Source organism: Sminthopsis crassicaudata, chromosome 5 (assembly GCF_048593235.1).
Source record: "Sminthopsis crassicaudata isolate SCR6 chromosome 5, ASM4859323v1, whole genome shotgun sequence".
Classification (NCBI taxonomy): domain Eukaryota; kingdom Metazoa; phylum Chordata; class Mammalia; order Dasyuromorphia; family Dasyuridae; genus Sminthopsis; species Sminthopsis crassicaudata.
The window spans coordinates 281,767,726-281,792,442 of NC_133621.1; the positions used below are offsets into that span (position 1 = coordinate 281,767,726).

General features: G+C 34.9%; 1 protein-coding gene across 5 annotated transcripts in view; it reads right to left on the reverse strand.

Moving 5' to 3' along the window:
* LOC141544764 (nuclear receptor subfamily 2 group C member 1) overlaps positions 1-24,717 on the reverse strand; it is a 266,102-nt gene that overhangs the window by 19,387 nt on the left and 221,998 nt on the right. For all 5 annotated transcript variants that reach the window (XM_074271280.1, XM_074271283.1, XM_074271282.1 and 2 more), the window contains 6 exons: positions 23,680-23,761; positions 17,348-17,527; positions 13,703-13,850; positions 13,513-13,603; positions 9,517-9,701; positions 7,630-7,795 (listed from right to left, as the gene is read on the reverse strand). In XM_074271280.1, coding sequence (XP_074127381.1) covers positions 7,630-7,795; positions 9,517-9,701; positions 13,513-13,603; positions 13,703-13,850; positions 17,348-17,527; positions 23,680-23,761 — 852 coding nt within the window. The remainder of the gene's footprint in view (positions 1-7,629; positions 7,796-9,516; positions 9,702-13,512; positions 13,604-13,702; positions 13,851-17,347; positions 17,528-23,679; positions 23,762-24,717) is intronic.

A 24,717-nucleotide genomic window follows, 5' to 3' on the forward strand; every position in this document is an offset into this window, starting at 1 on the left:
CTAAACATACAGAACCTGATATTAATAAGAAGGCTGAATGTATTTATAATTACTGTTTATAGTTCAGAAGGGCAAGCTGACAAGAAATCAGAGTACAAGTCCTAACATAAAACCATACACACAAGGAATGTGTTCTATTTTCTTTTAAAAAAACTGATAAAAATAGCGTCTTTTGAATGTAGCTTTTGTGTATTTAAATACCTTACCTATTAATTCTTAGCAAAAGTTTTATGTAGCACTGGTGATTGGGTTTTGTAAGGGGATAAAACATATTCCCTATCTAATATTGGAGAAAGCTGCATGATATTCTTCAGATTAATTTCCATTGTTAAGTATCTGCCATTGTATCATGACAAAGACTATGGTCATTTTTATTGCTACTAGATGTTAATATTTTAAAAATCAAATAGAAGATCAATTTGAAAAAGATGGGGTTCTAGACTGATGAAAAATGTTATCTTCATCTGCCAGATGACAGAATCAAGATGAAGGAGGAGACAAAAGTTTTTGGACATAGCCAATTAAGAATTTTTTTTTTTCAAAGTTAGGAATACTTGCTAAAAGAATTTTTCTTTCTTTTTTTCTTTTTCTTAGACAGTGGGAAATGGGAGAGAGAGAAAACTTAACTAAAAAATCAGTATTTTGAAAGAAAAAATTTTTTAAAAGAAAAAAGTTTCAGTTCAAAGTGGTAATTTCAAGTCTAACAGCACTCTTACACATTAATATTAAACTCCCTATTGTAACTTTTTGAGTACTTATCACTTCTACAGAACTGTGAGATCATTGAGGGTAGGGATTATGTCTTATCTCCCAAACTGAGAAACAAAGCCATCTATGTAGATGTGTATATATATAAACAAAAGTCAGGTAATTAAATAATGGTTTAGGGATTACTGATAAAACACTGCAGCGCAGTGATTGAAAGCTTCAAACCAAGGGCCCTCCATTTCTAAGATAGCTCCATGGCTAGGCCTCAAGCAACAAATTTTAATGAGATTTAAGAAAGCTCTATGTGACTTTTCATCAAGGCAAATTAAACAAAGTAAATCAGTGTTGTTATTAGAAATATCTTTTTAACAAAAATCCCATTATCAAAATTGGCCATTAGTTCTACCCTGCTCTCAAGAAGCTGACAAAGGAATTGGAGAAGGGATAAGGAAGCTATGTATTCAAAGAGTTCTATGAAGAACAAGTTCAGGGAGAGGTTGTAACAAAGGACAGACTTAGGGAAAGTACTATGGAAAATTTTAAACAGTGAGATTTCACTTTTGTGAGAGGAGGAAGTAGCATCTAAATTGGGGATGAAAGAGAGAAAAGAGTACATTGCTTTTATAGGGAACAGTATGAACAATGGCATGGAAACCAGAGAGGACAGGGCAAGAATAAGGGACATGAGTACAGGATAATGTCAGGCCAAAAGGGTGGATGGATTCCAAAGAACCAGGATCAAAGACTTGATATTACATTTGACAGACAATGAGGAACCAAAGAAACAAAAAGAGTTAATCAAAAAGGTGTGTTAGTAAAACAAGATTATTCAAACTGCAGTGTGAAGGATGTAGTGGAGAAGGAAAAGCCAATTTGGAGGCTACTACAATGATAAAGGTGAAAAGAAATGACAGCCTGATGTAGGGTAGTTGTTAGGATGGAAGGAAGAGGGGTAAGAAATACCACTGAGGCATCCATAGGACTTAGCAAATGATTGGTTGGGGGAGGGGGGGGCAAAGAAGAGGGAATAAAGTTGATTCAAAGTTGTGGCCTTGGGAGCAGTAAAGGTAGAGGAACCCTCCTTGAAAACAAAAGTTGGAGGTTAAGAGCAGGTCTGGGGTCAGGGGTAGGGAGGATGAGGAGGATAAAGAAGAGAAGGAAGGATGAGTAGTTCAGTTCTGACATTTACTTAGGGTAAGATACTCAAGTAGGAAAAACTCTTAACATTCTGAAGTACAGGCTTTTATTTTTAAATATAGTAATTATTTTTGGTATAGAGAAAATAAAGTTAGCACATTTGGGTTCCAGCTCTTGCTCTGTGATCTGGGTAAGATGTGTATCTAGTTCTGAGTTCCCTCATCTATAAAATAAAGATTATATAAAAAAAAAAAATTCCCCATGCCCATCTACAACAAACGTTCTAGTAGCCTAAATGAATAGTTAAAAACCAGCAGAAGGGAGAAGCCTGAGCCAACTGGCTTTGCTTCTTAGAGGGATCATTATTTTAGAACCTGCAACTTTTTCTAAGTTTGGTAAAATTCGCAATGAAAGTGAACATTGAACATTTTTTTTTTTTTTGTATTTTTGAAATCATTACACAATGAACATTTATTTGCTTTATGAAGGTCATAATACTAAGTCCTTTCTGTATTTCAACTAAAATGAAATTTAGATACAATATAGAAAATTTCACATCCCATTAAACTTTTACTTATCTACTTTTTGATTCACAGTGAAGTATCTTTAATGTATTGTCCTTTGCTACTCAGTTGACGGATTGTACAAGAACTCTCAGTTAAAGGTTCAACAGAAATATGATGAAGCTAAAAATGAATGAGAAAGTTGAAATCCAACTGCCTTTGTTCAATATTAGCCATGGCTCTTTTACCCATCAAAACAAAGCAATGACCCAAAAGATCAAATGCACTCAACATTTCATGTATACAAAACTTCTCCAAAGTTAACACTGGAGAAATATTGAAGAAAAACACTGAAATTCATTTATTTGAGACAATTTTGAAAAGAACAGCAGGCAGGCATACAAATAACAAATTGGAAACCATCATACCTTTTTAGAACTTGCCACAAGTGAGTGGAAAAAAGAGGGGAATTACCAAAATTTGCTAGTTTTAACCAAAAAATCCTGTGGTTGGTGTGCAGGTTAATTTACTTTTTTAACAAATCCATAATATTTGCAATATGTCAAAATCATTTGACTGTAGCATGGCATATGACATATATGGAAGTAAATATCTATTTCATGATTAATAATACCACCATTTGCATATATGAGATATTTGTCTATGAGATATTTTATCTTCTCAAAGTGAAGATAGGAAACAATTATTTTGTATAACACACCTAAATTTTGTCAAGTAAAATACAGGCTTGGAAGTTGAGGAGCTAAGCCATGAGAGATGACCAAGTACAACAATGCAGGTATGACATCTTTGTTTTAAAGAGACTATAACCTAGTTTTGTAAAACTTGTTTATTTTACATGCATTCCAAAGGCCAGAAATTTAGAAGGACTCCATTTTCCTTTCATAAATAAGGACTTAACCCACTAGCTAACCAGTTTTATAAGCTAGGTTTGCTTAAAGTATGACATCTCTATTTTTCAACTGAGCAAAGTGGTTTTGTCTGGAGATGTAATAAGCCATGGGACATGTCTTTCATGGAGAAAAGATGCCAAGTCCTTCAGATGTATTAAATGGGCTTTCCTATCTTCAGGTTTATTGCCCTAAATTAATATTTAAATGAAAGTTTTCCAAATTGAAAAAAGGAAAAAGCAGTTTTAATCTTGGTTTAAATTTTTCATAAATGAGTGAAAATCTAGGAAAAGTCCCTCTGGTTTGTTTTAATTCTTTTAAGAGGAGATTTTTTTTACCCCAAACTATAAAGTTTTATTTCTAATCTACAATCTCCCGATTCTCTTTAAAAGACAAGAATACAGATAAAAATACTACTAAAAGCCAGCCTTGTATAATATGACCACCCTGTGTCTCCAATTACTTCTCTGAAATTGTGAACAACAAACTATTCAACCTCACAAAGTTGCATTAAGGGCTGCAATGAGAATGTTATAAAAAGGAAATGGAAAAGTATGGAAGGCTATATTAAAGAAAATTGAAAGCAAAAAAAAAAATAATAATAATAATTGTTTCTTTTCTGAACATTCTGCTCTCCAACTTTTGCCTGAAGCTATCATTTCAGAATTATAGGCCTTAGATCTTGATCATCTGCTCTCTGTGGGCACTAAAGATCATGACACTAAAGTGACTCCATGGGATGGGGTAACAAACAGTCTCTAATTGTAAGGGACTCTGGAGGAAGTCAAGTCCAGACAAGGAAAGAGAAGCACAGAAAATGTAAGAGACTAGCCCAGTGTCACATAGCTAGTGTCTGAAGTGGGATTTCCTGTTAAGATTATTAGGTGAGAACTCAGGTTGTCTGGACAGTGACAAGGTGAGAATTCAGGTTGTCTGGACAATTACAAGGTGAGAACTCAGGTTGACTTGACAGTTCTCTGGCTCAGACCTTTGGTTTGGGCCTTTAAAGGGAGTTTACACCTTAGGAATTCTAAGAGGAGCAAGCTCATTGGTTGGAGTACTTCTTCCCAGAAGCCCTTGCATTACCCCACGATAAAAGAGGACAGCACTCCAGAGATAGGAGAAGTCTCTGCACTACATCAGGCTTGACGGGGCTCTCTGCAGGAAGGGAAGTCACTTCTCTGGACAAGAGTTAAGGGCAACTGCCTGGAGACAACGGTTCTCTACAGGAAGAAGAATCTGTACGAGAGATTTGACTTGACACAGCAGATCTCTTCCCAGAGAGCGATCGGCAGCTTCTGGAGACAACAGCACGCTACAATTTCCCATTAGCTTTTTGACTCCAACTTCAGTGCCCTCTCACTCTACTATGTTGCCTCTATCTCCAATGGAGATAAAATGTTTCATTACTAGTAAAACAAAACAAAACCAAACCCACACACAACATATAGTCTTAATATACATCCTCAATCACTGGGAGGACTAAGTAGAGAAATAAAGGCAGATTTTCAAATGACCTAGAATATCTAATATCAGGATATGGTTAATTCAGACATGGAAACCTGATGGGATCTAAAACTACAAAGTATTACTCTTAAATGTGGAGTTAGAGGAACTCAATAAGGAACTACAAGAAATAAGCACCTTGTAATATGCCCAAGAACATGTATAAATCTTAGAAACAAATGTACACCTAAAGTACAAGAAAGATAAATAGATTGCCTTAAACTACCAATACCCCCTGCCCCCGAAATATCACTCTTTGATTTATTTCCAAAGATAGCTAAAGTAAAAGGAAAAGAACTTGTATGTTCTAAAATATTTACAGCAACTCTCTTTGTGGTGGCAAAGAAGTGGAAATTGCAGCAAGGTCCATCAATTGGGGAACAGCTGAACAAGTTTTGGAATATTATGATAGTGTTTGTTATACTACTGTACTAGAAATGATAAACTCCATGATTTTAGAAAAACATGGAGAGACTTGCATGAAAAAATTAAGAGGGAAATGAGCAGAACCAAGAGAATGATGTACACAGTAACAGCAATATTGTTTTAAAAACTTTGAGTTTGTCCATTATAAACACTGAAATTAATTTACAGAGCACACATGAAAAAAGACCCTATCTGAATTCAGACAAAGAATCAATAAAGAAAAGAATGTGTAGAATAAATTTGTGTCTAATGGGACTCATTGGGGGAGGGAAGGAAAGGGGAAGAGGAGTGGAAGAGAAGAAAAGAAAAATAATTTACATAATAAATTTTATTGTATATTTGAAAGAATACCAAATTCTGCACAGTAGATTTGCAGTTTTATGTACAATCATCTTCTTTCTTGAATTATGGTTGTTTTATTCCATAAGTTAATTTCTTTAAAAAAAAGAAAAAAGAAAGGAAAAAAATTAGAGAACATGGAAGTAGCTCCTGTGTCAATGATGGAGAAAGGAGGAGAGCAAATAGAGGATGCCAGGTCTCCTAAAGCTGAAGGTTTTAGTTAAGAGTTTTAGGCAGAAAAGAAATTAGGTCAGACCAGATCAATCAAGCCTTAAAACTGCTTTGATAAAGGTGGAGAGAAATTGCCTGTTTCAACAAAAATATTTTAGAATGAAAAAAAAAGTTTAACAAAAAGTTTCAAATAGTAAACATTTTTCTAAATGGTAGAACAAAGGGGGAAAAAAGCCCTTACCATAAAAAGAAGAGGATCATGAACTATTCTTTTATAAGTAAACTTTTTTTCTAAAATGTTGGATATTATATATGTTTCACCTGATACCTCTAGAGGCAGAAAGACCATATCCTAATCATGTCTACTGGATTAGCAATTTGTTGTATCTAAGAAAGTCTGGATTAGAATTGCTGTAAGTGGGGCAGCTAAGTGGTGCAGTGGATAGAGTACCAGCCCTGAAGTCAGGAGGACCTCAGTTCAAATCTGGCCTCAGATACATAACACTTCCTGGCTGGGTGACCCTGGACAAGTCACTTAACCCCAATTGCCTCAGCAAAAAAAAAAAAAAAAAAAAAGAATTGCTATAAGCAAATATTTCAGGAAAACACTCATGTCCAAAGCAATGGCATGTTCTGATCATGAATGACAACACTAGCCTCCAAGTAGAAAAATCCTACATTTGACTATTTATAGCTATTGAGTTTGGAAGACAATGTTTGTTTTTTTATTTGTGAAGCTAAAAACTCTAAGGACTCCTCTAGAAAATCCCATAATTATTAAAGAAAAAAATAAGTTAAGTGAAGAACTATTAATTCCAATAAAGCCAGGAAAATGGAGTTAAGGTTAATCTAAGCTAGATATATAAGACTGAAGCAGTGAGATACTTGGCAGGTAGAACCAGGATTGAGAAATTTTAAAAGGAACTTAAAGCTTCAGACCAAAACATCAATTTAAAAAGCTGATCACCTGATTTTTTTTGAGCAGCATGATTAATGTGGAAATATGTTTAGAAGAATTGTACATGTTTAACTTACATTGGATTACTTGCTCTCTAGGGGAGGGAGGAGGAAGAGAGAAAGGAAGAAAAATTTGGAACACAAGGTTTTACAAGGGTGAATGTTGAAAACCGTCTTTACATGTATTTTGAAAAATAAAAAGCTATTAGAATAAAAAAAAACTATCTAAAAAAAGAAAGCTCATCACTTAAAAAAAAAAAAACTCACCCTAGATGAAATATTTTCTATCCCTATATTTCCTCTTCAGTTATGAGTTTTAAAACTGTTGAGAAGTCATCATAAATGTATCCTCGTTTCCTCCCAACTAAAAAGGTTCCAGAATTCTGAAGGATCTAAAAAATTAAGTATTCACAGAAATGGTGGCTATTTTTCACCTCTGTAACAGTATTCAGAGGCACTTAATCTGAATAAATTTATTGAGAAATTTAATCAAAGGAGGAGTTTAAATTTTGCTTGGAATAACATAGAAGACCATGTTCTTTGTACTTATTATACAGCAAAATATCTTAGGTTTGGATGTATTTTTTTCCAAAAGTTCGGGAAGTAGCTAGGCATTGAACAAAAGCAGTTATCATTTCATCAGAACATGAATGCTAACACATACAAAGTAATTAACATTCCATGTTCAAATATGTATTAAACTTAATTTTTACAAAGGTCACATGCTTAGGAACCCCATTAAGTGCACTATTGATAAGCTTGTTTAGAAACAGAATGTGCTATAGGGGATAACCCTCCATGAATAGATATGTTGTTTAAATATGACATTGCTACTATGAAATGTTTGACTAACTCCAAAAAGAGGAGAAAAAAAAAACTACAATACCTTTGAAGTTGGGTAAGCTTTAAAATGAGGCTGAATATTAAGAACACATTGTAAACTTAGGAAAAAAAAGGGGGGGGACAAATACCCTGAAAGCTACATGTGCATCGCTGAGAAGTGGTCCCTCTATTTCGACGATATTCATGCTTGCCTCTCCAGCCATCAGGTGTACGCTTGCTTCCATGCTCTCTACTGAACTCTGACATGCTGCACTCTCCCCTGGGTTTAGTGCTTTTGCAAGGGTGTCAAATGCCCTACAATGAAAGATCTCAAGTAGTGAGCAATGCCAAACTCCATAACAGAAAGAAATACATATAAAATTCAGATGCTACAGCTTTAGTATGGCATCATTTAAAAAATAGCACCTTAGGGCAAAACTGCCAATTTTCCTTCAGGCAACCATCCAAAAAGGCAAAAATTCATATATAAGGACACATTTTTGTGAACTACACATATGCTAAAAATACCATCAAAAATCTTGAGGTCTTTTTAAGAAATATAAATTAAAGGAAAAGTTATTCTTCAAGACCTGGAGTCAAGATAAGATACATAAAATGTTTTATAGATTGCAAAGTTAATCTTAATGATATCATTTTTGAACATCTTTAATTTTTAAGAAAGTTCCTTTTCATTAAGCTTCAATTTGATTTACTAAACTGATTCAATGGTCACATTTTTAGTTCCTGATACCTTCTGAAATACACTTCATCACTACTTCACATGACTTGCCTTCAAATAACTAAATTATTACACTTGAAAAATGCTATCTACTAAGTCTTACTTTCTTCAGATTAAATTTCACATGACACTCAATTGCCCAGATTGTTTTTTAGAATAGACATTTTAGGAATAGGAAATTCATTCAGTCACATTCGTATTAAAGCACCTTAAGGCACTGTTTTCTCAAAATTTTGGATGATACAGAGAGAGATATTAAAAAGCCCCAATTAGCTCTCTAAAACTTTATACATTGACTTTGAACTTTTAAGTAAAAAACTGGACTTTAGTGGTAGATTTTTTTTAAAGTAATTTTCAATAATAGATGGAAAATAAATTTGAAAGATTTTGTAGTGTTATTCATAACCTGGGAAAATACTGGGTTTTTTTTTTAAAACTATTCCTTTCTTCCCCCCAAAAAAAGATAAATGAAAACTTCATGGAAAAACATTTTACTCTACAGCAGTGGTCCTCAAACTTTTTAAATAGGGGGCCAGTTCACTGTCCTTCAGACTGTTGGAGGGCTGGACTATAGAAAAAACAAAAACTCACACTCTGTCTCCACCCCTCAGCCTATTTGCCATAACCCGGCGGACCACATAAATGTCCTCAGCGGGCCGCATCTGGCCCACGGGACGTAGTTTGAGAACCCCTGCTCTACAGTGTCGAGAGACAATAGACATTTCCAGACATGACAGAAAAGAAAATTGGCCTTAGGAGCTGAATCTTTGGTTTAAATCCTTAATGTGTCCCTACTATTAATGTGACCTTGGGATAGTCCTTTACTACTCTGAATCTCAATTTTCTCCTCTGTAAAACGAGGAGGTTGGACTTGATGGCTTCTGAGGTCCCTTCCAGGTCTAAATCTATGATATTATGATTACTTTCCTTTTAACATATACATATGGACAAAATCATATGGTTAATCAAATGTTCTAAAAGACTAGAACTAATTATCCCCCTGGGAAAAGTAAAACAACTCTAAAGGTTTTTCCAGTGTTTCTCACATATACAACTTTACTATCATTAACTAGTGAAAAAATTTGTTATATTTGACTACACTGTATAACATGAAATTTTTCTCTAAATGCTCAATGTTCCTCATATGCCAGATATGTGTATAATCTTCACAAATCTTTCTGAACAGACTATATTGTTTCTTTGTGTACAATTTATAAAATGAAACATTAATATGATTCTTACTGAAAATACATCAAATAATGATGTTTCTCTTTTACTGGTCCAACAGAAGCTTTACCTTGTCACGTCGCTGCTGCTCTGCATCTCATGCTGAATGTCTGATAATGATGTGTCTCCATTACTTAAGCTTTCAATCATTGAGAGCTCAGGGCTACTTTGTGAAATGTCCTTTGTTTTGCCAAGATTTGCTAATGATGTTACCACACTAGCCAAGGTACTTAAATCTCCCTGACATGATTCAACCTTTAAAAAAAATCAAAAGGAAATAGTATATATTAGTAACCTCCTCTTCCTGGCATTCATGAATTTCAACCTCTGAAATATACAAGTTTAGCTTCTGAAATATAGAGAAACATAGTAGGTTAATGAATGTAAATTCTAAATTAAAAAAATAACAGCCCCAAAGTTAGAAGTACTTGCACATAATTCATCTAAATGGACCAGAGTAAAACACAGAAATCATCCCAGAATCTTAAGAGTTGTAATATAGCTAACATTTTATAAAGTCCTTCTTCCAGAATAACTTGTGAGGTAGTTAAGCATGAATATTTTAATGTCTATTTTATAGATGACATTAAGTGTCTTCCTTAAAGTCCTATCACTCTTAATGTCAGAGATGGGGTTCCAAGTTCCCAGGCTGCCATGAGATGCCAGGAGCTATCCAGTCCAACTCATACCTGCACAAGAATCCACATAGTTGATAAGAAGTAATCCAAACTTTTCTTGAAGACCCTTTAAGCAGAGGGAGAAAAGTCTGCTCCCTTCTCAGGAAGTCCAATTAACTTTTAGATAGTAAAGGTTTTTCTACCAAACAGAAATAGGATTCTATTGTCTTAATTCTGCTTTCTGGAACCAAGAAGAAAAACAGGGCTTATCTTACTTCTACATGCCAACTTCTGGGGAATGTAAAGGACAATGAGATTGGAGTCTGATGTCACGGGTTTAAATGCTGATTCTGTGAAATTCACTACTTCTGTACCTCGGATGAAATATTCAACCACTGTGGAGTCCCATTTTCTGGTCTATAAAATGAGTAGACTCAGACAAATCTCTGAGATCCCTTCCAGAGTTAATTTATGATATTATGATCTTATCTGAAAATGGCCATCATGTCCCTCTCCTATGCAAATTTGTCTTCCAAGTGAAATATCAACGTTAGGTGGCAAAAAATGCCCAATATGCATTTTATGAGAAAAGTCCTCTTAAAATGAAACGCTTACCTACAGACTGAAAATGACAGTGGATTGCTCTATGTATATGTGTGGGTATATGTCTGTGTATGTGGGGGTGGAGGATTGTGTGTGTTTAGGTGAAGGAAATTGTTGGGGGGGGTGACACAATCCTTGAAAAACAAAGGGTGAATTAAGAATGAATAATTACTTTTCAATTTCTACTAAAAAAAAAAAAAACTACTAGACTGATTGTAAACCATATCTTAGGCTCAGTAGTCAAAGAGTTTAGGATTTCTTCATTTATCTAAGAAAAAAATTCTGATTTCCTAATCTAAGACTTAGGAAGTGATCAATTTGTTTCTACTGAACAGAGTTCTTATATACAATATATTTTTAAGTTGAATTTTCAAGTTATTGCTGTCAAAGATTCTTGAGAGAAGGTAGCTTTTGATTGTATTTTTGCAATTATTAGCATAAGTAAAAATACAGAGTGGATACAATCATTTTTAAATTCTAAGATATATGTGAAGATGCCCAATGTCATTTTGAACAAGGATTTATTTGCTTAATCACTACTTACAGAAATAAACTTTCAGTGGTTGGCACCTTAAAATCTTAGTCCTCCCAAACTCATTTTCTAACCAGCTTAACAATTCACATTGCCTTTAAAAAATATATATGCCTAGCTTTAACAATTTGGTTCATTTTACTTTTCTCTTTTTGGTCTCCTCAAAATCTTAGCAAATGAATCTTGTAATCACTCTTCTAAACTGCAATCACCTTGCCATACAATCACATCTAAATCTCATTTTCATTTCTTATTCAACTGTCAGTATTGCTTGGTATTTTGTAATAAGCAATATAAATAGTTATTTCACATTCTAAGAATCTTTCTACTTGAAATGCTGGTAATCATAAAGCATGGCAGCACTTTAATAACAATAAGGAATGCAAAAAGAACATTAACAAATCTTAATAGCATTCATAACAAATGTTTCCACTTTCTAAATTGAAATGAAAACTTCTCTTGTAGAGTAACAAACATTTCTATTACCCACTTAGAGAATCCATCCACTGAAAACAAGCATTTATTTATTAAGCACTTACTTTGTGCTAGGTGCTGGAGCTACAACGGCAAAATGAGAAAGAGCCTGTTCTCAAGAAGGTTGTATTCTACATATGGAATACAACATTTAAGCACTTAAATACATTATTTGAGGAGGGAGAGCCAATGAGGAAAGGCTTCCCTTGGAAGATGATACCTGAACTTTAGATCTAAAGGAAAATAAAGTTTCTTGGATACAGAAATGAATTGGAAGAATGTTTTGTGCATAGTGGACAGCCTGTGAAACAACATGGAAATGGGATTTGAAGAAAATGTAGAGTACATGAAGAGAAGGGGAGTAATGTAAAGGAAAAATGGAAGGGATAGGTTGGAGGAAATCTATGAAAACCATTTGTTGCCAAATTGAGGAATCTATATTTTACCTTAGAGGCAACAGGGAAACACAACATTGCCAGCCTTGGGTTTTGAGAAAATTGCATCATATTTGAAGTCTGAGTTGGGAAGAAGATAAAATGGAAGACAGAAGTCTGATGAGAAAGCTACAAGAAGAATCCAGGCAAAAGAGGAAGATGAAATGAATTAGGGTGTTGCTGTATGAGTTGACAGTGATTAACTCCATGGTTCCATGATGCTGCTGGGATCAAAAATGAATTCTATATAACTCTTAAATCCTTTCACAACCAGGCCCTAATTTCTCTTTCCACACTTGTTTCTTATTACTTTTCTTCACATACTCAGGGATCCAGCCAAATCAGGCTTCTGAGTAGGACAACGGCCATGCACAAGGCAGGCAGGCTAGCCTCAAGAAAACATCTAAGTAGCCTGAGGGAGAGACGGGGAAAGCAGCATGGACCAAACAAGTGATTCGACTTGTTGAATCACCACCGCCATGATCACTATCCCCCCTCAAACCCTGAGCCCAAGAGTTTCAGGAAGAGCAAAGCTTCCAGCACATCACCCTCGGCTTTCTGGAAAGCAGGCCGGGTACAGACACAGCCTGGCGCTGCTCCTCTCAAGCTACAGCAGCAGCCACTCCAGATCCAAAAAGACAAAATTCTATCACCAGTTCTCAGCTCAACATCAGAAAGCGATAGGATTTTATCAGTGGAGAGGATCCTAAAGAGGCAGGACCACTAGTTTGGCTGCTGCACTGACGACCATGGAACCTTTTTGTCTGACCTGCAGCTGAAATCTTCCAGGGGTTTTCTCTCCCATTAAAGTGTGAATTCGGGAAAAGTAGGGACTGCCCAGCTTTCTGATTTGTGGTCCCATAGCTTGGCACAGAGCTCTGTGTTTAAGAGCTTAATACACACTTTATTCATTCACTCTACCTGCCCATATGATAGCTCCTCCCCTCTCAGGTCTCCATGCCTTTGCACCTGCCCATCCCCCAGGCCTGGAACACACTTCTCCTCACCTGGATCCCAGGGTTTCTTGCTTCAAGGCACAGCTTAAATACTATCTTCTAAATGAAGTATTTGCAACACCCTTAAGTGCTGATGCCCTTCCCTCAAAGCTATTTTCTAATTAATGGCCATGTATTCATTCCTTTTATATTTATTCTGTGTGCATCCTTGTCTCTCCATTAGAAGAAAAGTTCCCTGAGAACAGAGATTGTTCAGTTTTTTGTATCTGTATCTCCAAAGTCTAACATAGTTCCTGGCATAGAATGGGGACTTAATAAATGCCTGTTGACTGACCAATGATCTAATACTAAGCCTCCCGGAGAAACTGATGCCAAGATACAAAAGAAATGGAAAATTCTCAAAACTGTGGACAGTAACTCTAATTCAGTCTTGAGTAGTTACCTACTCACCTTATCAGGGGTCATCAGCATGGCTGACTCTGATTTGATTCCAGACTGATGAATATTTACAAACATTCCCGAATCCAGCAGCCCTGCAGACCTGGGTAACAAACAGGTACATCAGCCCCTTTCCTCTGGGAAGAAAGACAACCAAAAGCGATTTCACGTGTACAGGCTTTCACACCACACCATACCATACCTGGTTGTTTCATTATCTGTTACAAAAGTTGGCGTTGCAGCCAATGGACTTCGGAGATCTTTTCGGATGTAAATTTTTTCTGTTGAAGCTGCACAATTGGAAGATTTTTCTCTTGATACTTCAATAGGTTTCCTTTCACACTGTACAGCTAGGGGGAGAAAAAATTAAACAGTTATATCATAACTGGGAACTTCTGAAATTATAAGTGCAGAAGAGATGGTCAAAATAGAGTTAACAATTAGCATAAATGAAACTGACAGAGAACCCCAAAATATAAGAAATTACCTTCAGTTATCTCCAATTATAATCTCCAATAATCTTCAATTATATGCAACAAAGCTATCTTACAAAAAATTTACTCTAAGACACCAATTTCATCTGAAAACATGAGAGAGAGGGGAAAAAAGAATTTAAATATGGAAGTAGAAAAGAAGCAACCTGGGAGCTGGGAGAAGCAGAAAGGAATCCTACCTCCCAAGCCTACGAAGGATAATATAGTAAAAAAAAAAAAAAAAAAAAAAAAAGGGAAGGTGGCCAAGAGTGCCAAATGCTCACAATAGAGTCCAGAATGAGGACAGAAAAACAAAACAAAACAAAACAAAAACCTATGGATTTAATAACATGGAGATCACTAGTAACTTTCTTTGTGGGGGGAGGGCGGGGAAGGGAAGCAATTTTTTAACAGAGAAATGAATGGAAGACAAGAGAGGGAGTGGTTTTATTTTCTTCAATACATTTACCAATAAAAGGGAGAAGAGACATAGGATAGTAGTTCCAGCAAAAGTCAAGAGAGAGGACAAGGGAGAGCTTCAAGATAGACTAGAGGATGGCGGCTGATATAGTGAACTTCTAGGGGACGTAAGATGGGGCAGCATGATTAAAACTACAAGAAGGGTTAGCATTAGTAAGGAATGGGCAAAGGGAGGCAGAGGAAGGGATGGGAAAACATATTGACAAGTATCGAGAGAAGAAACCAGACAAATCAGGTCAAATGGCCCCTAGCTTCTCCATGAAGTAGGCAGAAGCATCATTTGTTTTAAAGATGAGGCTAAAGCAAAGATTAGGGGTTTGAAAAGACATGAAAAGTTTGGATTATTTCTATGAGGAATAAAAGAGGATCAAAAAATGATGACTTAACAAGGTTGCTGAGATGCTGTAACTAAATTCATGATGGGTGAAATTAATATGATCTTGAAACTATTTTCCAGTGATGCTTACTCTCAGAAACAGAGGAATCAGATGGCTGAATTACTTAAGGCTGAGTACTAACAAAGAAGGAAAAGTTGACAGTGAGGAAGGATGGCATTCTTGAAGAGCTACTAGTAAATGACCAAATTGACAACCGGGGATCAAAATTGGGCATAAAGGCAACTCAAGTGACTTGAGGACACAGACTAGGAAATAAGGAGGGGTGCCTCCACAGCACCTCAACATTCCATATGCTAAAGAGACAGAAGTCAAAGCAGGTCCTAGAGCTGGGTATGTAGGGGAGTGAGGAGGCCTAGGGTTCCTTGACAAGATGAATCCTGACTTCCCCAAGGAAGATGGCCCAAGACAGATTAGAGAAGACTGAGTCAGGTGCTAGTCACTGAAGAAGATGGGCAAGAGACCTAGAAGTGAAGCATCACTGAAATAAAAAAAAATCAAACTGGATGGGATAACATGATAACATTGACCTGGAAGGTGCTAACACAGAAAAATAGTTTGGGAAAGATAATGGGATAGCACAAAGAAACTCTTCTCTTGGACCTGGGGTAGGCCAAGGTCTCCTATTTCATCCAGGGCCATTTCCAGTCATCCTGATCTCTATCTGGCCAGAGGACCCAGAAGGTTCTGGAGGGAAAAGTGAGGCAGGTGACCTTGCACACCCCTCACTTAAGTCCAAACCACTCACATGTCATGGCATCACTTCCCTGATGTCAGAGTCCTCTTCTAGAAGGACGGACAAACATCATCCTCTGGGGTCAGCAGAGAAATGGGGAAAAAGTGAAAAAAGGAATAGCCTCCATTGCGATGCTGTCCCTCCTCCATCTGCCTAGAGGAATCCCTGGCTTCCTGTAAAACTGAACTCCAGTTCTCCTTTTCATGGGGTCCTTCTGAGCTTCTTCTCAGCTAGTGCTTCCTCTGGGCACCAAGATGACCCTCTAGCAATTTGGTGGATACCTTAAATCTTTATGTTATCTCCTCCTTAAGAATGCTGGTTCCTGGAGGACAGGGACAGTTTGGTTTTGTCTTTGTATTCCCAGCACTTAGTACATAGTAGGAACTTCAATAAATAAAACTGACTGACCCTTTGTACAGATCACTGTTAGGAGGTAAGGGAAGCAAATATGACTTGGTCCCTGCCCTCAAGAACTTTGAATTTCAAGAACTATTCTATTTCTATGCAGAAACCATATGTCAATCAGAGCAAGAAGCTTGGAGTAACCAAGGAAAGTTAAAGGGTAGAGAGGAGTTTAAGAATAGAGGAAGATCCTAAAGATTATGATGGAAGGAACTAAGGATGCTGTTAGTTACAAGAAACTAAAATTTGTGCAGAGGTTTGGGGAAGGAGAAACAATAAAACCATCTTCAGGTATTTAAAAAATTGACATGTTAAAAAAGAAGATTTATTCTGCTTAGTGCCAGAGGGCAGAGTTATGACCAATGGATGAAAGCAGAAGAAAGATTTTGGCTTCATAAAGAATACATGGGTATGTGGTCTGGTTGGGAGTCCTTGACAGGAAGGATAATGTGAACTATTAAACCAAATATGGTAGACAGTACAATGTGTTCTGCCAGGATTCAGAAAATTTCTTCTTATTACTTGTATGATTTAGGCAAAGCACTTCCCCTGTTTAGGCTTCAGCAGCTTTTAAATGAGGACACACTAGACAATTGCTAAGGTCTCTTTCAACTCCAGCATTCTATGACTTTCTGTGTATATATAAATTCGGAATCTCAGAATGCAAAGTGTTCCCTTGGATTCCTCCTATACAGAAAATGTCTTAGCATAGTTCTAGATGGTTGCCTAATAGAAATATTACAGAGAACTTACTGTTTGAGCTAGGAGGTTAAATTACATGATTTAAAAGTTCCTTCCTAATCCAAGATTCTAGATCCCCAAAACCTTTGCTTTGAACAGTGGGAAATTTCTGACAAGTAACTTAAATGTTTGACCAGTTTCCCCCTCACTCTGAAAAACTTTCTATTTATGTGACAGGAACTAACCAAAAGCAATAAATATATGTTTATGAACAATTCCAATATTACAAAGTGCTATTTTTAAAAAATTGATGATTACCATTTATCTTTTAATCAGCATTCAAGATAAGAAACATATCTAACAGTCACACAGTTAGGATTTTAGTACCGGGTTTACATTTGCAAAGTCAATAAATTCAATTCAGCAAATCTTTCTCAAGCACCTACTATATGCAAGGCACTGTCCTAGAAAAAATAGTTTCTGTGCCATATTGCAGAACAAATTTCTAATTATTTCTATATACTAACTGAATGCTTACATCTTTAAGATAAACCTGAACCATATAAGCTTGAATCATGTCTTTCCATATGTTAATACAAGTAATCTATAGTTCAGCTTTTTAAAAGACTATCCACATTACTCTCCTACTCATTTCTTTTACAATTCATGCTTATACATACAATCTTGTTTCATTCCAAATGCAATGCATCTCTGTAACCTGCAGTATTGACAACGGTTTCGGTGGTGTTTGTTGATAATACAGTCTTTTGATCCTCGACACGAATAGACTAAATTTTTTCGTATACTTCTTTTAAAAAATCCCTTGCATCCTTCACAGGTTACTGCTCCATAATGACGACCTAGATTAAAAAAAAAAAAAAAAAAAAAAAAAAAAAAGCATGATTCCTTTAAAATTGCTGTAATAACTAAAAAGGGTGTTTTGACAACTAAAATACTGATAATAAAATGTTTAAAATTTGGTTTTAGTATACAGAATTTCATTATATATAGAAAACTGATACTTATGACAAAAGGAACATAAATGACATGATATTCAAATGAGATTGATTGATAGCTAAATATGTTACTAATAATTCTTAGGCACTATTGGTCATAAATTTTTAAGTAATGTCAAATATATTAATTAATTGCTAAATAATAGCTATTGGGTCATAAAATTGAATGTGAAAAGGAAAACATACCAACTGATCCTTGAAATAACCCTCCCCCCAAAAAAATTAACACATGATTTCAAAAAAGCTGATTAAATTCTATGCATATTAACATCTTGATTCATCATCACAATTGTACAATTTTAGTACAATAATATACATTCTCTAGTCCATTTGAATAATTTATAATAATAAATAATGAGAATAAAATATAACACTTTAAAATTCATTGAGCCCAAGAACTCTTCATTTGGGGCATTATCTGGAGTTGTGCAGATTGCAATCTCTCTTTATTGTATAATCATATTTGACTCTTTTTCTTGACTCTTCCAGAGCACCTATACAACAAAGTAGACTTTCTCTGGTTCTCTTAACATTTTGTGGGTACCAATACAACAGCTAAGGCTACTCATCAGATCTATACTTTCTCATTCTATTTACATTGCTAACATAGTCTTTTCTGACCAGGTAAGTCTTTCATGATAATTTTAGCCACAAGTGATCCTTGGTAAAACACCAATTTTGTTTAGTTGCATTTTATTGTATATCTTTCTGTCACCCTTTAGGCCACCTGCAATTGTGATTCTTCTGAGATGATAGTATTCCCTGATTCATAGCCATATAGCCTCCTTGTCTCATGTTTAAAAGATGATTAACTAGTGACAAGAAATACTCAAAGTTAATTAAGTATTGTCCAGTTTCCCCAAGGGAATTTAACCCAATCTTTGTCCTATTCAATAAGTGAATCAGCTCACATCCATATTGTATGATGGACTAATTTTATAGGTTGGCCCATCCATAATGAGAATCATCAGATATTATGCATTCTTTGCTCATAAACCAACCCCTTTTTAATGAACATGATTCGTGAATTAAGTCCTGTAGTTCTGGGTGGGGGAGGGGTTTCAATCTGCATGAGACATCTTATATGCCACTGGTGATGGATCTCCTAGTTTAGTTTTTGCTTGGTACATATATCTAAGGAGATTCATTTTCCAGAATCAATAATATTGATGAGCTTTTGGCACATATAACATCAACTTTCTTCCTGAAGAAAGTATTCATCAAGGTGGAAGACTTATATGAACTAAGGAATAAAACAAGTAGAATCGATATAAATTAACAATGTAAATTAAAAGTTAATTAAAAACAAGTTGAACTCTTAAGTAGCTGAAAAACCTACAAAAGTGCCGGGAAATTAATATATAATAGTACATTTTTAACACTATTTGTAGAGATGCAATAAATAAGCAGGGCAGAAAACTGTGATGGGCAGTGGCTAAATGTTTTTCCTCATTTGTTTTTCTTCAATTCTAGACAGTGTTCAATATTTGAGGAGGGAGGAGGGGCCCTTTGTAGAGTGAGGGAAGCTAAATACTGAGAATACAAAGACAAAAATAAAATTCTCTGCCCTCAATTCAATTTAACGTACGTGTATTGAACACCTACTGCAACAGGCCACACAATATCCTAAGCACTAGATATGCAAAGACAAAAAAACAGTCCTTTCCTTCTAAGAAACTTAGCTTCCAGCTTGTAATGGAGAAAAGAAATGCATAAATAGGCGCAGAATAAATGATAGAATAAGAACAAAATAGATATGTAGAAAGGGCAGAACATTTCTGTAGGAGACAGCATTTGTGTTATATCATGAAGAGGGAATTTATGATTCAGAAGTAAAAAGGGAGATCATTCCAGGCATGGTAGTCATACAATTCGAAGATGGAGCATTGTGTGGTGGAATGCTCTTTGGCTTTGTGGCTCAGATTAGGCCAAAATAAATATGAATTTTGTTAATGTAGTACTAATAAGTAGACAGAGATACACACATACACACACATACATTCATACACACATCTATATACACACATACTATGGCAATCAAGACAGAGATTCAGTCCCATGAGGCCAGGGTAACTCAGGAAAAAGAGATGTGTACAAAACTTTAAAAACTTTTAAATAGTGTTAGTTGAGAAAAAGTAAATGATGCTACACAGAGGACGGAGTGTTCCTAATCAGAAGATCACTTATCACACCAGATTTGGGTGAGGAAGGTTCTTAAAAGGGACCAGAAATAAGGGTCCAAATCTAATGACTGGGAATCCCAGAAGTGGATGTTGGCATATAGCCACTGGAATGAGCCAGGAGCTTCATCTAATCATCTAATCAGAAGCTGCAATTTTTTATATGTTTGACATGGTCAGAAAATCAGAATAAGTCAGGATAGTGGAAAAGTACAGATTAGCTGTTACTGTTTCCATGTTTATGATCTTAGATCCATCAGTGAAGTAAGTACTATTAATTATCTTAAAACATCAAACAATCACAATTTTGACAGAGGTTCAAAAAGAAGACCTATTATCCTGACCCCAGAGTATGGAAGGTGTATTGTAAAATGAGACTGGGAAGAAAGAATAGAAGTAAGAGTTTACATTTGACATTAAGTACCACACACTTTGAACTTAAGTAAAATCACTTGGGCAGTTATGTGGATTACAAACTGGAGTAGGGAGAACCTAGAGGCAGGAAGACCAATTAATTAGTCATTATTATAATCATCCAGGTGAGAAGTAAAAAGGAAATGAACTCAATTTATGGCTGTATGAGTAAACAAAATGAGTCCAATGCAAAAGATGGAGCAGAGATAGAAATTACATGACCATGTATGTAACTATGCACAGAAGCAAGAGTAAAAAGAGGAGAAAAATGGCCATGTTGTAACCTCGGTCATCAAAGAATGAAGATGCCTTTAACTTGAACTATGACTAGACAGAGAAGAGGAACCAAAATGGAGCCTTGGGAATTCCCCAGAGTTTAGAAAGAATAATGCCAATGTGAGCTACTCACAAGGATGGAGAAAAAGAACCAATGTCACAAAGACATAGCTAGAAAACAGTAACTAGGAAGATGGAGTAGTCAAGGAGGAGGACTGAGAAAATTTAACAATTAAAAGATCATTGGTAGTTCTAGAAAAAGTCATTTCAGGTGACTGACAAAGTCAGAAGCCATACTGAAAAGGATGAGGAAAAAAAACAGAGAGAGAGGTTTTTCCTGTAAGTCTGATTGAAAGAGCACATATCTGAGGGAAATGCTTAAATAGTAATAGTCTTATAAATAAATAGTATGTAATATAAAATAGTAATATCTTATAAACGTTTCAAGTTTGGAAAATTTTTGAAGACCGATAGGGAAAGACTGAAAATTAGAGGGAAATGAATGGGGAGAAAAAGTCATCAATAAAATGTTTTTTAAAAGAAAGTTATGATATAGGATTAGGAATTTTAAGCCTCTTTTCTTATTTATTGACTGCAAATCATCTTTCCCAACATATTTTTGGTCATCCTTCCTTGTGCCTGTTGATGAATGACATCACTGAATATCAAGATTGATACTGATTTAGCATGGAAGCTCCTGCTGAGTTCTTCATAGAATATCATTACCTCTTTAACTCTCTAGAACAGAGGCTGGCATATAAACCACAACATTTATGGTTTGTCTGTTAATGTTTATCATAAGCAAAGCAAAACAAGATGACTAAGTGTTCCATGAAATGATGCTTGGTTGCTATTGGGCACATGGTGAAACCAACACCTCTCCAAGGCAAATCCCTGAGCATGGCTTCAAATCAATTACAACTTCTTTGTCTTTTGGCTTCCATTTACAGCACAAAGATCAGCACTTACACCAAGACTGTATCAAACCCATTGGTCATTGGGCAAAGACCACACTGATGTTTGTAGACAAATAAAAAGCTGTGTGATTCTTGTATGTTCTGTCCCCTTTCACATTCTGCCTTGGTTATTGTAGAACAAGAGTTATAGGAGGGCACAGGGTAGATCACTGCCTGCTTTTGTCAAGAACTAACGTCAGCTCTGCATCACAAAGATGACATTCACTCATTTATCAATAGCTGCCTCTTCCTGGGGTGCTCAAGACCAAAAGCTAGGACAATTCTATCAGGGTTTATTTTTGCATTTTTATTACTTGTTTTAACAAAAAAAAGGGGAGAAAATAAATCAAATTCTTCCATACAACCTTAAATATCATTGTCATATAAAAAATAAAATCTCTAATTCAAATGTCTATCTCTGGATAATTGAAATATTTTCTAATAAATCATTCATAAAATGCTACTATTAAGACATAAGCAAACAAAATTTTATCTATGATGGTTAGATGAACATACCTGATTGTAGGTCAATATAATCACTTTTTAATTTTATAATGTGGAAAACAAACTAAAAACATTCACCATGATGTTAATTTCTAAGGTACCCTCCTAATCTAAAATTATATTATTTTAATAATATAATAATTTAAAAAGTAGAATCCCAATTTTTCTGCAGGCCAACTCATCACCTACCAACTGAATAAATGAAAATTAAGTTCATTCTTGGTTTTTAGGTAGCAAATATGAATTCAGAGTGGAGGAATCATAACTAATACCACATACAAAGAGATTTTACAGTTCCTATCCCTCCAGCTAGATAAAATGAATGTCAATAAAATGCTTCTATTTTAATGTTTTGATAATCTATTCATATTAAAATTTTCTGAAATGACTCTAGAATTTTTGGCTTGTTTATTTATTTTGATAACTCAAACACTAAATAATAATTTATTCTGCCATAGCTGACAACAAATTAAGGCAGAGCATTCAATTTAATTGAACAAATCCATATCAAGTGTCTACTTAAATGATTAAGTATCAGACACTACAATTATCACAGAAAAAGAATTATAGATGAAAAATTAAAGTATCTGCATCTACCAATAATACTAATACAAATAAGAAATTTTAAAAATATACTGCCTAAGCAAGATAACTATATGTGTGTGTGTGTGTGTGTGTGTGTGTGTGTGTGTGTGTGTGTGTGTGTGTGTGTGTGTGTGTGTGTATACTGTTTAACAAAAGCCAAAGTATTGAGCAATACTCAAATTTTACATAATGTTTTTGTGGAGATTAAGTGAGCAGCTAAAAAACTTCTATAGGTTTTGTTTTGTTTTAAGTAAGGACATTTAAAAGATGGGGGGGAAAAGAGGAGACTCATCAGAAAATATCCTCAACAATCTTTTAAAACTCCTGATCTCTTAATCAAAAATCACTACAAAACTTTTTTTTTTTTTTTTTTTTAATTTTGGAGGCAATAGGGGTTAACTTACTTGCCCAAAATAAGTATCTCAGGCAGGATGTGAATTCAAGTCCTACAGATCCCAAAGCTGGTGTTACAGATGAACCTTTAAAGCATCCTTAAAAGATACTTGGGAGCATAGACAACCAGAGAAATGAAAGACACTCATTCCCCCTTCCCCCCACAAAATGCTAAAGAGAATAGTCACAGTTTTTAAACAGTCCTGTTTCCTCTTCTTGTTTTCTCTTGTTTATGTTTAGTATGTTTTGTCAATTTAATAAAAACAACTTTAAAAAAAAATAAAAGGACACTTTAAAAAAAATATCACCTATAATTTTCCCTTTTTCTTCCCTTTAAAAAAGTTTAAATTATTTTATATTCCTTTGATTAATGAATTTTTGTATATCTTGTATACTATAAATTACAATAGACAGTAGAACTGTAATGAGAAAACATTTTAAAAAGGCAACTTTTAGAAAGATCCAATCAACTATCTTAGATTACTTTTAAAAGTGGTAACCATGAAATGATATAATCCTAGTTTTAGCTAAATTTTTTTAAAAATACTATTTAAGTACTATTAAGTGTAATTAAAAAAAATATTATTTAAGTAAATCAATGAAAAGATGCTACAGATGCTACGTAAGGATTGCTTAAATAAGTATAGTCCAAAGTCAAATTTTACAAATTGTTTAATAAAAAATTTACCTGATGCTTTATCTCCACACACTACACACAGATCGAAAACTTTATTTGGTGTCTGGTCTGAAGAAGAATGATCTGTTAAAATCTAAAGGAAAAAACAGCATTATTGTTACTTAGAAATTTTCTCTCTACATTATAAAAACCAAATGCCATCCTCCTTTTCCCCGGTTATTGTCTGTGGAGTCTAACATCCATTCTTAAGATGACTTTTTAAAATTTATTTTTCACCTACTCTTAAATTGTTTCTGTTAAGACAAAAAACACAAAAGTTATGTGATCTTGGATAGTTTTCAGAAGGAAATCTTTAAAACTACCTTTACTTGTCATGAAAATTAAAGTAATAAAATTTCTTTTTAGCAATAATAAATAGTTGGTTTTAAGTACAATGCTCTTACACACTCAACAATTAAGCCTCTATTAATAATACCATGCACAGAGGACACAAATTGTTACCTCAAAATAGGACTGATAAACTGTTTCTGGCATTTATCTCCAAAGAACTCAGAGGCTGAGGTCTCAAAGTCTGTACTACATGGTTATACAACATAAATTATCTATCACTCTAAAGGAAGAGAAGTGTATGTCTATGCTCAGTCCTTTCTTCAGTGAGCAACTCCCAGAGCTGAAAAAGCCATAGATAGCTGCTCCATCTCTTTCTTAACATCCCATTCTCCCTAGTCCTCTAGGGATAGACATATGCCTGTGAACTACTGACAGATTAGAATAATTTAATGAATTAGAATAATTATATGAATTTAAGATTTTAAATTTAGACTTCCTCAGGACTAAAATCTTCTCTTTTTTACATAAATAAGGGCATTTGAAACATTTTACATTCTTCAAAGAATTTTCATGCAGATTATCCCATTAAATCCATAGAATAATCTCATAAGGTGGATATTAACAGATTTTACAAATGGGGAAACTGAAAAACACATATCTCACGGATTATTCAAGGTGCCATCAGGACTAGAATCCAGGTCCCCTGATCCTTAGAGCCTATATTCTTTCTACTAAATCTTAGTAAAGTTGGTGAAACCC